Consider the following 18681-nt stretch of genomic DNA (forward strand, 5'->3'; position numbering starts at 1 on the left):
CTATAGGGCGCACTGGCACATAGGACGCGCCTCATTTTTTTGGGGGGAAATGAATTAAAAAAAATTTCCACTCCAGCCCCCAGAACAGGCTACTATCAGCAAGCCTTGCAAGCCCAGCGGCAACTCCCGTCGGGCGCGCAAGGCTTGCCAACACCTGTGCGAAGCACGGGGCGTCCTCCGGAGGGCGCCCCGTGCTACGCGCTGTGGGCTGCCGCCCGCAAGCCTTGCACGCCCGGGGGGAGTTCCTCCGGGCGTGCAAGGCTTGCCAACACCTGCGCGTAGCACGGGGTGTCCTGCGGAGGGCGCCCCGTGCTCCATGCTGCCGCCCACAAGCCTTGCGAGCTTGCGGGAACTCCCGCCGGGCACGCAAGGCTTGCGGATAGCTTCCTGAAGCCTGGAGAGCGAGAGCAGTCGGTGCACACCGACGCCTCTCGCTCTCCAGGCTTCAGCGAAAGCCTGCATTCGCCCCATAGGATGCACACACATTTCCCCTTCATTTTTGGAGGGGAAAAAGTGCGTCCTATAGGGCGAAAAATACGATAGGTATGGTTCTATAAATAGTTCCCACTATGTATTATTCATGCATCTGTAAGAGTGCATATAACACCTGTTCTGAAGGAGCCACACTGATTGCATAATAGCTTCCAAGTCCAATTCAAGGTGTTCACATTAGTGCTTATGGATTTAAAAAACTTGGGTCCCAAGTATCTGAAAGTGTGCCTCTTTCTCTATAGGGAATTAAGATCAGTGGAGGAGTCACTTCTGGTAATTCCACCAAGCCCGCAGAGGTTTGTGTGTGTGACTTGTGAAAGAGCCTTCTTGGTGATGAACCAAAATAATGGAGAACTCCCCACAGAGCTACATCTGTTTCCATTAGCTGCTGAAGATGCCCTACTTTATCCCCTGGCCTTTGAAAATTGAAAAATTGGTTTTGTTGTCCTCCTTGTAATGTGTTGTATTGGAGTATTCTTTTGGGGTCATGGTTGGCATTGTTGTTGCTTATTGTTTCATTGCATTGTGTTTTCATAAGCTGTAACCCTCCCTAGGACTCTCTGATGAAGGGCAGGTAAAAGAATACAAATAATAATAATATTGATAAACTGAGCTTAAATATGTTCCCAATCATTGGCACAAAGACCGAAGATAAACCCAGTCTAACCATCCTTGCCAGGAATAGGAGAAAAGCATTTTTATTTTCTTTTGCATAAACTATTGTTCACTACTGCTCTTTAAAGTAGAAATGATTGCTTGATGAATGCAGGAAGATAAGTTTGCTTTTATCTTGCACATCCATTAAAAGATGCTATTCCACATTCAGAAGACTGATCTGCAACACAGTTCAAGACATTTTAAAGGTACTTTGGGTGGGAATAATTGGCTGCAGTTGCCTTAGGAACAAGCACTCAATGGCTAGCACAGACAGAAAGGCAGCCAGAACATATAAACTGCTGAGGGATATAGACCTGGAAACTCTAGTACACCTACATTTATTCATAATATTTTCCCTTTGGTGGAAGTGTGTTGAAGAGGAATATTCTAATAGCACAATCATATGCATGTTTACCAAGAAAAGTAGGCTCTGCAGGGCTAACTCCAGGGTATGTGTGCCAAGGTTTGTATCCTCCTAAGTTACTTTTGAATTTTGAAAAGAGACCATAAAAAATAGAGTATCAGAAATCAGAGAGGCATGCCCATTGAAGTATTCAGCTTACTGAATTTCCATTATTTAGAGACTTCCATATCACTTTAAGTTTTATTTCTTTATTAAATTTATCTGTCCCTTGCCACCTAACATGTCTCCAAGCAACTTACAATGAAGAATATATACATAAATACATTATAAAATAGAACAGAAAAAACAAACCCTACCCCTAACAGCAATAACAATGCTGGCAGCACATCAGCAAAAAACAAAACTATACTTTCACCCACCAACCAGCAGAGAAAAATAAAAACTCAAACACCAGCTTCCTGCTGCAGGTCCCAGAAGGCTTTTTTCTGTTTGGTTTCATTTGTTTGTCTTTAAAGTTGATCCTGGCATTCTATTATTCACTAAAGAACTTGTGATTTTAAGCTGGATTTAGAATGGGGCATCATGCACAGCTAAAGCCCTCAAGAGCAGGTTTTTAATTTTTATTTATTTTTGAAAAAGCATTTGCACTCTGAAGAAGAAACAACTTCCCTTTGCACCTTTAAAAGAACTGGTTACAATGTGCACTAGGATCCACACTAAATGAATATTCCACTAATGAAAGTCATATTAAGGAAATAGTGCAGTGTTTCTCAAACAATAGACCGGGATGCACCAGTGGACCTGTGGAACTTTCAGGTGGGTCTCAGTGCCACTGTCTGCCCAGGAAGAGTTAAAAGCCCCCTTCCATTCTGCAGATTGCCTCCTTTAAACAAGCCACATTTTGAAAAAACAAAAAAATTTCATGAAAAGAAAAGTTTCTTATAGAGCTGGAAAAGGTGTGGAAAATGACAACCAACATGCTCAAGGGGCTGGAATAACTCCACTATGAGAAAGGTCACAACATTTGGTAATATATAAGGGGGTTTTTTGGGGGGAGGGAAGAGAAGGGGAGGACAGGAATATATAAAATTATACATGGCTTGGAGAAATTAATATAGTACTCAGGATCATCCAATGAAACTGAGGGTGGCAGATTCATGACAGACAAAAAATAGGGAGAACTTCATTGCACAATGCATACCTACAGAATTAGCTAACACAAGATATAGCAATGGCATAGACTCAGTAAAGGTGGCTTTAAAATGGGATTCGACTAATTATGGTGATTAAGACTGTCAATGGCTAACTAATAATCATAGCTATGTACAACCTCTAGTATTAGATGTGAATGCTGAACTCTCGTGTTGTGAACACAAGATTTTTTTGGTGTGACTTAACCTTCATTGAAGTCTCCTTTTTTAAAAAATCATTTTTTAAAAAACTGATTACTTTTTTAAAAATTTAAAACCCTGCACTCCATCAGCAATAAGAATAATGGCGTGCAGGTGCACTTTTAATACTTTTGCAGCAGACTATGGACAATAAATCAGCTTTACATTAATACATAACAGAGTTATACCAGCGAGTATCTCCAGAATAAATTATCTGCAGAGTACTGTCTATTTCTAGAAACACTGGGTGGAATTCTGTGTTGCATCATGATGAATGCTCCAGCTGCACAAGCATCCAGATCCACCGAAACCCCTCTCTCCTTCCCCCATGTGCTATTCTCCTGACCTTCCTCCCAGCCAATTGGGGACATAGGGGGCACATGTGGGGGGAGGGAAGCTTCATTGCGTAACTGGAAGTCTTTGCTTGGGGCTTGGGGGAGATTTAGGGATAAAAGGAGGAACAAACCTGCCCTGTATTTTTCTCTGATTCCTCCACCATCACCTATTTTGTGGTGAAGGCTGATCTGGCTGGTAGCTGCCAAGCTTATGTCACAGAATGCCCCTTCGAAAGACACTGGGTCATCTTTCTGGGACATAAATATGTCAGCTGCCAGCCAGGGCTGCTGAGAGGAGCACCAGCAAATTTCACAAATATTTCATTTTGCTTATTTTCATGAAAGCTCTGGGTTTCTGCCAGCAGGAGATTTTCTCTGAACACAAATAGTAGCTCCAAAGCTTTGTCAGGACCATGGTAACAGAGAAAAGGAGGTTGACACGCTGCAATGTCAGAAATTAATAGCCCGCCTCTAGAAGCTGCTTGCATATTAAACTCAAATATATGTTTAATGCCACATCTTGTTTGGCCCTCTGACAAACCATCACTGCACTTCATGCCCCATCCTATGATCTGTTCCTGTGTTAGTCCAGCTGCTTATAGATTTGGGTCACTAGATTCGCTACAGCAGTTTGTCACAACACTTTTAGTAAAAAAGAAACAAAGAAAAGTTAAATGTTCAACCATATACTATTAATAGAACAAGTTAGACTCCCACCCTCCAAAAAGGGCAAAGTTCTAGTATCACTTAGTGGACTCAGTTTTATGTGTAAAAAGCACTGAGCACATTTACTTTCCCCTTTTTTAACAGCAAGCACGTCTGAGGCCATTATAATAAGCAAAACAAAATAATAAACAAGAAACAAAAAGAGTATCATCTAAAACTATCATTATTTTACATACTGTATTTGTTACAAGGCAGAAAGAGAGGTGTTTATTGAGCTGAGGCAAATTACAGTAATTATGCCAATAAGTCGCCAAAGCATCCCATTGCTACAACAGCTCATTATTCGCAAAATCATTCCAGAATCATAACAATACAGTTAGCTTGTCCATTGCTACTACCAAGAGTGCTTTTTTCAATCACTGAGTTTTGATACAGACCATTAGATTTCCAGTGTTTTGCATTAACAGCATTTTTGGCAAGTAACTTTTAAAAACCCAACAAGACTCCTAGGCCTGCACACACCAGAATCTCCCAAGCAGTTAAACAAAACCATTAAGCAATCATATATTGATTTGTTTGTTTTTGTGTTGCTGTTTTTAGTGTAAGGTGCTTTGAGTTTGTGGGGAACTTGTTTAAACATGTTTTAATAAACTTATTTCTGATTACTAACCTAACACTCTTCTCCAAAGTAATCAACTGATTGACCTGATCAGAAATTGCAAAAGGCCATAGAAATAATGTAATTCTTAAGTGGTTTTAATTCACCACAAGGGTAATTTTGATGGGACTAAAGAGCTTATACAGCTCTTGGTACACTGATGGGCTGCCACTAGCTCAATCAAGTTCCCTTTCCCACTTTCTCATCCTGAGATTGCACCCTCAATCCAAAACAAAACAAAGCTGAATTAAATTATATTAGTTCAAAAAAAGGGGGGGGGGAGAGAATTGTAGAAACAGAACATCAACATTTTCTTCTAGGACACATTAAACAAGGCATGCACCACTAAACAAACATTTGAGGCTCTGTCCTACATTATTTCACAATTCTCTTGTTGAGGGTGGAAAGTGAAAAAGTTTTTAACAATTCAGTGAATCCCATCTCATGGGAAATTTGAAGGCGATGCAAGGAAAGCATATATATTAAGGGTAGCAATATGAACAACAGGAATTCAGAAATGATGGGGCTCAAGATGCCTCTTTTGCATATTTGCATATTACAATGGAGCTTGCATATCCTTGATCATTTATACCTGTTGCTTTATGGATACAATATTTTTTAACCTTCAGTACATACTCTATCTACCCTGTTGACTTATAGCTGCTATGAGATATTATGGTGCAATCAAATGTAGGTGGACAAATCACAACTGGATAAATACTTGAAATCCATTCTGACAGTAAACTAAACTCCAGTAAAGGCCCTGGGCTAATAGCGAGGTCTTTAACTGAAACAGAAAACCCAACCAAATCAGCACTATTCATCCCTCAGAAGGGAGCGAATTCCAAACTTGGGGTGCCACTACTGAGCTGGAATCAGGACTGCAGTAATACAAAATGACTAACACTGCAACCCTACTCCTCTCTACTTAGAGGTCCCACCAGGGGTGGAGGAAGGGGAGTGTGGTGGGGGCGAATCGCCCAAGGTGTCTTCGCTGAGGGGGACGACATTTGGTGTGCCGCCCGCCCGTGACTCCCAAGTCTATCCCAAGCCGTCGGAGTATGGGGGGGAGCTGCACCGCTTTGCTGGTGGCATTCCCCCCTTCCCCCTTCATTTTGACAGCTGGCGGGGAGGCTTGGGAGTTGTGGGCGAGCGGTACACCGAATGTCCGCCATCGACGGCTTGCTCCATCCCCAGCTGCAGGGCACGCACACCACTCTGTGCACCTGAGTAGCTATCCTGCACCTGGGAGGGCACCCTCCATGCCCTGGCCCCCTCGGGAGCACGCCCGCCCTGGGCAGCGCGGGCATATGCTCTGCCACTGAGTCCCACCCACACTGTTTCATGAGGACTCCTTCTTACTGTTAAGGAGCCTAAATAAGCCACTGAGTTAGTTTACAAGGAAAATGAATAGTTTGGGAATGATTATCTGTTTTGCAGTTCCTAGTCTTAGAAAATGAATTGGCTTTGAGCACTGCTCCATTTGCAACAGACTATGTGATAGCCACACAAAACTAAACTTTTATACTGTGGTACCTTCGGTTATGAACTTAATCCGTTCTGGAGGTCCGTTTGTAACCGGAAACCGCTTATAACATGAGGCGCGGTTTCGCTAATGGTGCCGACGGAGTGCGACTTCTGCTTGCATCCCGGGGCAAAGTTCGCAACTGGGTTAGTGGACCACGTAACCCAAAGCATTTGTAAGGGGGACGGTACTTAACACAAGGTACCACTGTATATCTGACAATTTCATTATTGATTGCTTTCAGGCATTCCTCTTTCACTGAGGAAAAGGAATTGCAACTCATACCATTATTATTTTTAAAAGTTTTACCATTTTTAATACAGTAAAAGGCAGTACTTTATTATTGATTTCCTTTCACTGAGGAACTCCATCCATGCAACACCCCAAAACTACTAACAATAAAAACATCAACAATAAAACACATATAAAAAAATTTAAAATTCAGCAAAGAGACTGACTGGGATAAGAATCTGCACTTAAAAGGCTTGTTGAAAAGGAAAGCCTTCAGTAGGTGCCAAAGAGACAACAGAGAAGATACTTCTCAGGTAGTAACAGATTTCTAAAGGGTAGGCACCACGACTCTAAAAGACCCAAGTCCTGCATCATGCAGAAGGCTCTCTCTTGAAGAATGAAGTGATCAAATTGGTGTATAAGAGATGATATGATCATTTAGGTGTCCTGGTCCTAAGCTATGTAGGGCTTTATACAACAGTACCAGCACCTCAGTAGCTAACTGGCAGCCAGTACAATTCTTTCAGCAGCATTGTGACATGGTGGCAACACTCTGTCCCAGTGAGTATTCAAGCCACTGAATTTTGCACTAGCTTCAGCTTCTTGGCCAATCTTAGGGCAGCCCTACATACAGTGCATTACAGCAATCAAACCTGGGGGTTATGAAAGCCTAGATAAAACAATAGAATTGTAGAGTTGGAAGGGACCCTGAGAGTCATTTAGTCAAACATCCTGCAATGCAGGAATCCCAACTAAAGTATCCATGACTGATGACTATCTAACCTTTGCAGGAGAGTCCAGCACCTTCCAAGAGAGTCCGTTCCACTGTCAAACAGCTCTTACTGTCAGAAAGTTCTTCCTGGTGTTTATTTGGAATCTTCTTTCTTGTAACTTAAAATCATTGGTCCGGCTTCTATTCTTCCATGTGACAACCCTTTAGAAATTTGAAGATGGCTATCCTATCTCCCCTCAATTTCCTCTTTTCTATGCTAAACATATCCAGCTCCATCAACCATACCTTATAAGGCTTGGGATATCAAAGGCTATGATCTGGCATTCTGAATGTGGACTGCAGCGTCCCAAGGCCTCTCATATATTCCACCAATGATGCTGTGATTGGCAACACAACACTCCAAGCTACTGCATGCCAATCCAAAGCTCTCTGCTTTTCCTTCTGAGCCATCCTGTATCCTGCCCTTTACAACACCTGTACAATTAGAAACAAGTATAGGTGTGACCTGCAAGAAAATGTTGCAATATGAAGTGGTACTATTCAAGCGCCCATCCATGCTTTCTTCCAGGATTTCAGAACTCTTCCCTTGGTTTCCTGTCCCTTCATCCAGTGTCCCATACCTTAAAGGTCTAATTTGGTTGTTTTGGGTTCTCCATCCTTACGCTCCCCTCTCAAAGTGTTTTTTTAAAAAAAAAACCAAAACTTCTGCCAGGTTACTTCATACTTGCTGATACCTCCCTTCTTGTACATGGATGGTGCCATTTTGGCAATATAAGACGCTTTACATCTGGAGGCTCACACTGCTCATGAAGAAGAATGGAAACCCCAAGTGAAAAAATATGGCCCATACGTGCCCATTATCTTCAAGCAGCAAGCAAAGGTATGCAGAAGAGGAACAGATGGTTCAAAGCTCTTCCCTGCCCTCTTGCTTACTCTAAACAGCTGCATCATTTTCCAGCCTCTGCATCCTTATTTTATTGTGTCTATAATCTGAGCCATAATACTGACATAGCTAAAGGCATACCTCACCTAAAATACTTACTCGCATGAACAATATTTAGGATTCAACCTATAATAATAGTGAGTAATATCTTTATGACAACTCCCAATACGTACACTAAAGAACCCTTAAGTTTAGTATAAGCTAACACAGTTGAGCTATACGCGGAGGAAAAAATATATGGCAGAACATTACTAGAAAGGGAGGCAGCTACATTTTTTCTGCTATTTGAAGAGGTCCTCAATGAAACCATAGTGTATTCAAAAGCACACAAAGTGTATTCAAAAGCACACAAAAGCACACTGCTTGAATTTCTGCATTCCCTACAACTATCAGATTCCCAGATAGATCAGCAACAGCCTGCAGGCTACTTTCCAACAGGTGGCAGATGGAGAAGCCATTTGCTTCTCAGGCCCAGGTGGCAGAGGACCAGTGTAGACTACTTCCATCCCTGCATGACCTACAGTTTAAAAACAATCTAATAGGGAATTGCTAATCTCCAGAATTATGAATTATGGTGCTGGAAGAGACTCTTGAGAGTCCCATGGACTGCAAGAAGATCAAGCATGTCCATTCTTAAGGAAATCAGCCCTGAGTGCTCACTGGAAGGACAGATCCTGAAGCTGAGGCTCCAATACTTTGGCCACCTCATGAGAAGAGAAGACTCCCTGGAAAAGACCCTGATGTTGGGAAAGATGGAGGGCACAAAGAGAAGGGGCGACAGAGGACGAGATGGTTGGATAGTGTTCTCGAAGCTACCAGCATGAGTTTGACTAAACTGCGGGAGGCAGTGGAAGACAGAAGTGCCTGGCGTGCTCTGGTCCATGGGGTCACAAAGAGTCGGACACAACTAAATGACTAAACAACAACAACAATCTGCAGAATTCAATGCACACTGTAAAAACTTTTTCATAAAGAAATTTCTAATTGCCTTCAAAGTTTTAACGTGCAATCATATTATGAGGCTTCATGCCATTTTCATGTTTACCTGCTTAGATAGCAATCAGATTAATGTTCTACTACATGCAAAATAGTGGGCACAGTACATGCCAGGAATGTGACAGAAAGTAGTTAAGGAACACAAACTGAACCATGCATTGTTCTGTGCTTATTAAATACTATTAGTTTAATACCTCTATCTTTATTGTGGTCAAAGACCAGACAGGTGGGATCCTAAGAAGTATGATAGAACATGCCAATTCCTTTATAAAACTTGACTGAATTTATTCCATTTTTTTACAAAAATTACCTTCCTTCCATGTATATTACACTAAGCCAGTGGTTTCTTAGAGAAAATTTGCATTCTTTGAGTTATAGTCTGAGCGACCACTAGCATGATAAAACATTTTTCAAACCCCGCAGAAGACTGACCAGTTTTGGAAGCAGATAGCTCAGACCCATATAAACAACAATCACATATGTTGCCACTTATTTATTACAGCCCAAGCTAATGTAAAAAACCAACAACTGGTACCAGTTCATCCAACCCCCAACAACTCAAAACAGACATGTTAGTGGTCACTTGCAGAACTGCACCATAATGCCAGCTGTTCCCAATCCTGTTCCTTCCTCTGTCCTCCCCTCCTCTGCATTCCACTGTATATTCTCTGTACATTATAGGTGTGTAATCACAGAAAAGTGAACATTGCTCTTCCCACAGCTAATTTCTGCATAGTAATTCTGATGGTTGTGGTTAAGTGCAGGTGATTCTTTGTTTTTCTCAGAACACACAGCACTTTTCAGGTGTAATATGCAAAACATATCTCAACAATATGATAAAACATTTGCACAGCTTTGAATTCAAAGCTATGTAAATTCAAAAGCATTGCTACCTCTTCTTTAGTCATAACTTCTGCCAAATTAAACAGATTCCAAGAAACAGATGCCATTAAAATATTGCTGTGGAGAATTAACATTGCACATTAAGCTTTGGTTACAATTAGCATTCAAAGACAAATTTCAAATCCCAGAAAGCAGGTTATAATTGAGCTACGGATGTGATCTTTCTTACTTCAGCAAGTCTACCCACAGTTGCTCAACACGAAGTCAATTGGACTATTAGTCATCATGTCAGAAAGGAGCATTAACAACTAGCTCAGAAGCTGGCCCTCCCATAAGCTCCAATCTGGCAGAAACACCAATAAAGATATTTCTCTTAATGAGCAATAGGGCCATTCATGAGACAAGGTACCACTCATTTTAAGACTGAAAGAACAAAGCCTGCAAGGCAGTAATTACTGCAGAGGTACAAGTGGCAAGCCAGTTTTTGCCAACAAAGCAAACAACACTTTATCCAGGAAGTTATAAGTTCTTATGTATCTTTCAGCAACATTTTTAATAAACTGTAACTCTTTATGAACAATTATAAAATCCTGCACAGCACACTTTCAACACCTCCTCCTTCATGATAATGAGTCTCTGTCAGATAAACAAAACCAGTATATCAGGTGCATCAAGCTACAGCTACACATCAAGGCACTCTGTAAAAACAACCACTCACAATCCTTTAGAATATCCCTCACTTCCAGTGCAAAATTCTGAAACTGAGAATGATATCAGGATAAGATAGATTTCATTTGTAAACAATTGATCCCCCTTTTACTATATTTTTATTAAGTTTCTAAACAGCCTGGATAGCTTGATTGGTTGCAGCATGCTGCTGTTAACACCAAGGTTGCAGGTTTCATCCCTCAGGGGCCCTTCCAACTCTACAATTCTATCTGTTCTAACATACAAAACAGACAATTTTAATCAAAACCAAAACGTTGTTTGTAAATAGACAGCTACAAAACTCAACACTGCCCCAAAACTGGCCTGTGGGAAAGTTTGTTGATGCAAATCAAGTCCAGATCTTGCTGCTTTATGTAATAGATCTTAAAAAAAAATTATGTTCTTATTTTTCATTTTAGGTTAAGCCTTGAGTTGGTTGAGACAACCAAATGAGATGCCACCCTGAACATGCCCAGTCACAGTTAAGATGCCTGGTAGTGGGTGTATGCCCCTACAGGTAGGGGACAAACATATTTCAGCAATACTGGTGAAAATAATAAAGTTCAACCAAACCATTGCAAAAGTGCCTTTCTTCATTTGTCCCTATGCCACTTTTACCTTCTGAGTTTCTTTAGAAGTGCCATTTGCCACACTCTTTGTTCCCACAATGTAGCATATAGGTTAGTACGATCCTTCCAGGGCCTGGCAATGATGAAGCTATCAAAAGATGGTTAATTGGGTGTTTCTGAAGCAAATTGCAATCCAATAAAATCCAATGACATCCAAGCCAATGAAAATTCATATAACTTTTGTCCCAAATATAACAGTCTAGCCATAGTGTGGTTTATTCACTGAGTTCAAATCCCTTCTTTTGGATTCTAGTTGTTTATAAATTCCTTGAGATCCAGTTAATTTGTACCTATTTAGCAAATAACCCATATCTGTTTCTAAATGCTTAGTCTTCTTCCTCACATTCCTCTTAAAGCCAGCGCCTTCTTTCAGACACTGTGTAACACCAGCTTCCCATAAAAAAACCTCATCTACCTCATCTCTTTAAAATAATGTTTGGAGCATCCTTTAACTTTTTTTTTTTTTGTAAACTGATTAGTTATTGAAGTGGGGTTATAGGGCCATGGAGTTGAGATAGTGATATTTTACACACCCTGCTGGAGGCAGCAGGTACATGGGCATAGTTCCCAACATTCTGAGATTTTCTCCAGGGAGCACTTGAAGGATCATGATGGGCTGCTTGTCATGGGAGGTGTCTTTCAGAGGCCTCAGTAGCCTGCAGTCTTCTTCCTTTTTTGAGAACCATGCAAAACAAATGACCACATCTCAGGGGAGTGAGTACTCTCTTGGCTTAGGGGCTATTGCACAATAGGCACAAATTGCACAGAAAATTCAACCTCTGAAAGGAGCATTTTGAAACAACCCACTAAAAATTCCTCAAGACTTTCATTCTGTTGTTGTTGTTTAGTCGTTTAGTCATGTCCGACTCTTTGTGACCCCATGGACCAGAGCACGCCAGGCACTTCTGTCTTCCACCGCCTCCTGCAGTTTGGTCAAACTCATGCTGGTAGCTTCGAGAACACTGTCCAACCATCTCGTCCTCTGTTGTCCCCTTCTCCTTGTGCCCTCCATCTTTCCCAACATCAGGGTCTTTTCCAGGGAGTTTTCTCTTCTCATGAGGTGGCCAAAGGATTGGAGTCTCAGCTTCACGATCTGTCCTTCCAGTGAGCACTCAGGGCTGATTTCCTTCAGAATGGATAGGTTTGATCTTCTTGCAGTCCATGGGACTCTCAAGAGTCTCCTCCAGCACCATAATTCAAAAGCATCAATTCTTCGGCAATCAGCCTTCTTTATGGTCCAGCTCTCACTTCCATACATCACTACTGGGAAAACCATAGCTTTTACTATACGGACCTTTGTTGGCAAGGTGATGTCTCTACTTTCATTCTACAGCATCTCAAAAAGTGAAAATTAACCCGGCAAGGGAAGCCTCTTTTGAAGATCATAGTCAACTGGCAGATTTATTCAGGGCACAGATTTTATATGTCTTCTGAGGCCAAGGTGAGCCCGAATGGCTCGAAGAAAAATCTGTCAGTGTCATTGCAACGGTCAAGATCCAGACTACCAAAAGCAATTTGGGCACTGACTTTGAGGGCTAGAGATCAGATGAGTCAGGAATACTACCCACACAAACACCAGATTTGAGAACTGAAGCTCAAGCTGAGTCCGGCAACCATTGGAATCTGACACTTTGAACCTAAAACCATGGGTAGGCAAACTAGGGGCCGTATCTGGCCCAATCGCTTTCTAAATCTGGCCTGTGGATGGTCTGGGAATCAGCATATTTTTACATGAGTAGAATGTGTGCTTTTATTTAAAATGCATCTGGGTCATTTGTGGGGCATAGAAATTCATTCAGCGATGCATTCCCCCCCCCAAAAAAAAATAGTCCGGCCCCCCACAACGTCTGAGGGATGGTGGATCGGCACCCTGCTGAAAAAGTTTGCTGACCCCTGCCTAAAACCCTTCAGCCAGGATGCCCAGACACTATAGTCCAGGATCCAGGAACCATCACAGAACCAGCATCCTTGCTCCTCACCCACACACAAATGGCCTTGTGTGCCATCTGTTCGCCACCACAGGCAATGTGCTTGGCAACGGAGACACAACAAAATGTCAGGTTCCAGGCCAGAGATTTGCTCCTTAAAGGATCTCCATTTTCCAGTAAGGGGGCAGAGCCTGGTGAGGTGGTAGTCAAGCTGAAAAAGTACATGAGCTCAGCAACTAGTCCTTCTGAGAAGAAGTTGTCTCCACCTGAGTTTCTTCCCTGAGGCCTGTCCAAGGTACTGAAAGACTTGTTTCTGACTACTTTTGTTTTCTGACCTATGGCTTTCAAGTGGGTACAAACTCCTTGCTGGTCAGTCCCCTGTTCTAAACTCATTATAGCTAGCTTCAGACTCTCCTATGGACTCATCTTTGCCAGTAGTGTCCAGCAATTACACAGATTTTATCTGTTTCCATTGCCCTACTCCCTCAAATAAGTGAAGTGGTGCATTAGCAAGAGGTCAGCCCCACAGGACGCATTATAGTGGTCCATTCATATTACAAATAGTGTGTAAGATATTGGGCAGGTCCCTGTACATCAGGAAAGGGCGCAGTAAAAATGATAGGTAGAAGCAGTAACCAAGAATTCTTAGAATCCAAACTAAGAAAGGGTTGAAAAGATCCCCTATAATGTACAACTACTCAATTAAAAGAAGGCAAATCCCATCACTGGGTTTTTTCTCTCCAAGGACCCCCAACTGTCATCACTTCTGCCTCATCTGCATTCAGTTGCAACCTATACATCCTCATCTAGTCCATTGCAGTTGCCAGACACTGGCTCATGGGAGAGCTTTAGCTCCTGGATCTTGATAGAAAAACAGAGCTGGGTATCATCAGCATGTTAATGACATCCAACTCCAAAACATTAAACAGTTTCAGCCACTGACTCCATGCAGATATCAAAACAGAAACTTGCGACACTCCACAAGCCATTTTCCAAGGGATTGAGTGGTTATTAAATTTGAATAAAGCCCTGTTTCCATATTTCAGAGCTGACAGGATGGGCTCTTGAACAACCAAGCTGCACCATTATTGAATGCAGAAATCCAGACTTACCTCCTGGTAACATGGCGTCTTCTGAACCAACATGTTTGGAGAAAGGAAAATGAGAAGAATGAATATGTTTCCTCCTGGACAACTCAGGAGGCATGTTATTGTGATGTCACCATGCAAATGCAGAAAATTCATAACATGGAATTTGGCACCCCTTAAAGATGATTCGTAAAATGGAGCGGGAGGGGAAACCTTCCTGTCTTTTTGTATGATAAACACACAAAATGGGCACACTGTAACAACCATCAGTGCCCTGAGATATTAGAGAAATATTTTGTCAGTCTTTGGAAATATGAAAACATGAATCATGATCAGTGTAGTGTGATACATTGTATTGATTATTGTACACATTTATAGCACAATCCAATACAATTCTTCTCAGAAGTCCCATTAAATTCAATGGGGAATACCTCCTCGTAAGTGGGAATAGGACTGCAATCTGGTAGGAACATCAGCATTAACTAGTGGCGGTGGTTGTTAAAAGAATCCTATAATAATTTGTTATAATAATAATAATAATTTATTATTTATTCCCCGCCCATCTGGCTGGGTTTCCCCAGCGACTGTTCAATATATTCTTTATTATATTCTCACAAGTACAGATTTAACCCCATCCATCACGAGTAAGCCTAATCACTTTATTACATTAATGGTATTAAGAAATAAAGAACTATACCTTAGCACCAAAATTAACATACTGTATTGGCCTGAATATAAGCCTCACTTTTTTCTCAAATTCCGACCGTGAAAAGTTAAAGTGTGGCATATATTTGTGACATTACGGTATGCAGCCAGGAGCACAGGACAAACAGCGCCAGGAGTGCAGCAAAGCGGTGCCCGCCCCACACATAGTCCCCCATCCTCTCTCCCAAGGTCAGGAAGGGAGAGAGCGAGGAAGGGGAAAGGCCACGGGCAATGCAGCGTGGCTCCCCTCCCCCCCCCCAGTGCCCAGTATGCAGTGAGGAGCGGAGTGGCTTATACTCCAGATTTTTTTATTCCCCCCCCCATCCAATTTTAAAGGTGTGGCTTATATTCAAGCCAATACAGTAAATAGCATTATGGCTGCATCCTAACCATGTCTATTCAGGAGTAACTTCAATGGTGTTTACTCCCAGGTAAGTGAGGTTAGGATTCTGGCATGGAAGTCCACTTTGCTTTGATTAATACTTCTACATGCCACCCCAATCTCAGAGCAATGAAAGATTCCAGGGGTCCAGGCACCTACCCAGGGTCTGTGTTTCCTTTTGGAAATGAGGCACAGCGGAGACTGTGGTGTCTTTATAATATATGGTTTATTTACACATATATACCACCTGAGCCTACAACTGAGGGGTTCACAGCATTAACACACCAAAAAGGTCTTGTTACAGATAAAAAGGTCTTGTATTTCTCATGGTTGCAGCCTTGGATCCAAACAGGCCATGGCTCTCTGACCCTCTGCTCTAGCCTTTCACAGCCTGCAACCATTTCCCTCCTAGGTTACATCACCACCAATTGCAATCCTAAACTCTCCACTCTGCTTTGTCTCTACTAATTATCTCAGAGCTCAGGGAGGGGGAGAGTCTGACACAGAGTCTTCACTTTGTTACTGGCCCATTTCCTTTGCTCTCCTTTAATGGCCCGTCTCTCCTAAGGAAGCTGGCCTGACTTATATTTTAATCATTGCTTGATTCATGGTTTTAGGGAAGTCTAGCACCCCAAACTCATACAATATGTGCAAATCTCTTTTGAAGTTGAAAGCAATTCATTAAATCATCCAGCTGTATGACATTTTCCTGATCAATTCCTTGTATTGAAGACAAAAGCTTCTTTCGCCATTTAATCTAACAATTTTTATTCGTAAAGAAGCCCTTTATGCCACAGCAACCTTTCATAAAATTCACATTTGATCCGAGCTTGAGCACTAAGCTGAAATCCTTTCCTAAATCTGAAGAATTATATGTTTTATATAATAATCACCACAGTGCCCCCCCCAAGACAACTGGAAAGTTCAGTTGATCTGCATTTATCTCATGTCCCCACATCCTTTTGAAACGACACACACAGAAAGAGGGCAAGTTCACCCCCACCCACCCATCTGTTATCAGTCTTGCTATACTGACACAAAAATATAAAATGCATGGCATATACACACACGCACAATGGGTCAGTGCATGTGGCTGTTACCGAAAGGCTGATGGTTCGAGCCCACCCAAGGACGGCTGTGGGCAGGATTCCTGCATTGCAGGGAGTTGAAATAGACAACCCTGGGGGTCTCTTCTATTATTCTAAGACAGCTGTGGAAAAGAAGGAGCAATAAACTAGCCAAATAACAAAGGCCATCTCTTATCTACTTTGATAATACAAGATACAAAAACCCACTGATTCCTAGAAGAGGAATCAAGGGGTTAATTCCAGAGTACAACCTGAATCCTCCCCAGGCACTTTGAGAAGGTTCCCTGTGACAGAAAGTTGAGGACTGTGTGTGAGTGAGTGTGTGTAATATAGAGAGAATAGTGACTGCTGCTGTGAAGGAGGCAGGAATAAAAGACTTACTTTTGTAGCTGGCAGCCCAGGGCTGGTAGCCGTAGTAGCCAGTAATCCGCAGAATCCTTTCCTCAATGGAGGTGAGCCCCACGGTCGCACTAGTCAGGTCTTCCACAGATCGGGACCATTTCAAATCCTCTTTGATCGCCTCATCCACCACTAGGTATTTCAGCTGCCGGAGTTGAGGGCTGATGTCTGACAGCCTTCTGGGGCTGACGTCTGGAGATCTCCTCATGCCACTAGAGGCAGAGACAAGAGAGGTGGGTGAGGAGAAGGTAAGGCGAATGTAATAAATGCAAACCCTCTCAGGAACAAGGTGTTAAGAATGCAACAAAGAGGAATAGAGGATCCCAGAATTGTAGAGTTGGAAGGGACCCCCAAGGGTCATCTAGTCCAACCCCCTGCAATGCCTTATGTCAAGCCCCACCACCAGTCCACCTAGCTCAGTATTGCCTACACGGACTGGCAGCGACTCTCCAAGGTTTCAAGCAGCCGTCCTTGCTATCCCTACCTGGAGATGATAGGGATTAAACCCGGGACCTTCTGCATGCCAAGGCTGCGGTCCTTCCCCGCTGAGGGCACTGGGCACAAAGCACAAATCTCCCCTTAGCCGAGTTCTACTACTATTTCGCCCAGTACAACGATTTGTAGAGGGGTTTCCCCCCCCCCCCAGAAAACGTGGTCTACGTTGGTCTTCTGTCAATAGGCGCCGAGCCCCTCCTGCTGCGAGCCCGCCCGGACGGAGCCCAGCGCGACGCCGCTCTCCGCGCACCCCGAGGGGCTCGAAGCTGCCGCGAGGGAGCGCGCCTTCCTCCTCCGCTCCCCGCCGAGCTGGCCAGGAAAGGCTCCGGGCGAACTTTCCGCCTTTCCGCGCCAAAACCACCACCTCCCTTCTCCACACAAACCCGCCGCTTCCTCCGCTTCTCCGCCCCAGCGAGGAGCAGAAAAGAAGAGCGCGGGCGGGAGAAAGTGAGCAGCAAGCAGGAGGAGAGGCTGAAAACTTTGCTCCCGGGGTCCCTCGTCCTCCCTCACCGGGTCGGCGCCAAGGCGCGGCGGCGGCGGCCCCCCGGGAGAAGGAGAAGGGCTGCGTAAGGGAACCTTGGCTGCGCGCGACGCCCCCCACGCCCAGCCCTCCTCGCCCCCCACTCACATGGCGACGGTCTTGCCCCTGGCCGTGCCGTTGGGGAACTCCCGAATCCCCATAGGGAAGAGCAGCGGGGGAGTGGGGGCTCCCAGGCTTCAAGGAAGGTGCAGCCGCCCCGAGCTGGCGGGCTGGAGAGACGGGGCGGCGGCCCCCGCGCGGGTCGCCAAGGCGGGAAGAGGAAGGAGGACGGAGCCGGAGCTAGCGCTTGCCACCGCCGCCGCCGCCTCCGCGCAGGCACGGAGTTTGGAGCGGCCGGCGAAGAGCTGCTGCTGCCGCCGCCGCCGCTGCATGAGAGTCCGCCTGCCTGAGTCCCCAGCGCGGGCGAGGCGTCGGCTCCCGGCTGCAACCTGCTGTCCGTGTCTATTGCTGCTGCTGCTACCGCTGCTGCTCGCCGCCGCCGCCGCCGCCGCCGCCACCTCTCCAGCAGTGAATCGAAGGAGGAGAGCAACGCTCGTCGTCGCCCCCCTGGCAGGCAAGCGCCGCTCTCGCTCGCCTCTTCTCGGGGGAAAATGCCGCGCGCCCCTCAGGGGGAGCCCGCTCGCCCTTCTCCTCCCGCTTTCCCTCCGCGCGGTGAATGTGGCGCGGCGGCCGACAGGGGGAGCCCGTGCGCAGTTCGTGGGGAGGGGGAGGGAGCGAGGCCGCCATAGAGAGCGGCGCCCCTCCTCCTGGCTTGGGAAGAAAAGCAGCGGATGGGAGGCAGGCGCCCTCTGCGAAGGCTCGAAACACACTTCTCAGATTAGTTTCTATTTGATCTCAGCGTGGAGCGGGTTGTATATTCTTGAAGAGAGAAAGGGGGTTTTATG

The 18681-nt window shown here is 44.2% G+C and overlaps 1 protein-coding gene across 2 annotated transcripts in view; it reads right to left on the bottom strand.

Annotated features, from left to right (window-relative positions):
• Positions 1 to 18443, bottom strand: part of SLC35F3 (solute carrier family 35 member F3) — a 92493-nt gene extending 74050 nt beyond the window's left edge. The window contains exons 1-3 of one of the 2 annotated variants that reach the window (XM_079971828.1): positions 17885 to 18443; positions 16744 to 16973; positions 14212 to 14232 (exon numbers count right to left, since the gene is read on the bottom strand). In XM_079971828.1, coding sequence (XP_079827954.1) covers positions 14212 to 14232; positions 16744 to 16973; positions 17885 to 17937 — 304 coding nt within the window. In that variant the 5' untranslated portion in view covers positions 17938 to 18443. The remainder of the gene's footprint in view (positions 1 to 14211; positions 14233 to 16743; positions 16974 to 17884) is intronic. The other variant, XM_079971829.1, reaches the window with a different exon arrangement.
• Positions 18444 to 18681: the final 238 nt, after the last annotated feature.

This window comes from Podarcis cretensis (assembly GCF_951804945.1).
Source record: "Podarcis cretensis genome assembly, chromosome: 3".
Lineage (NCBI taxonomy): Eukaryota > Metazoa > Chordata > Lepidosauria > Squamata > Lacertidae > Podarcis > Podarcis cretensis.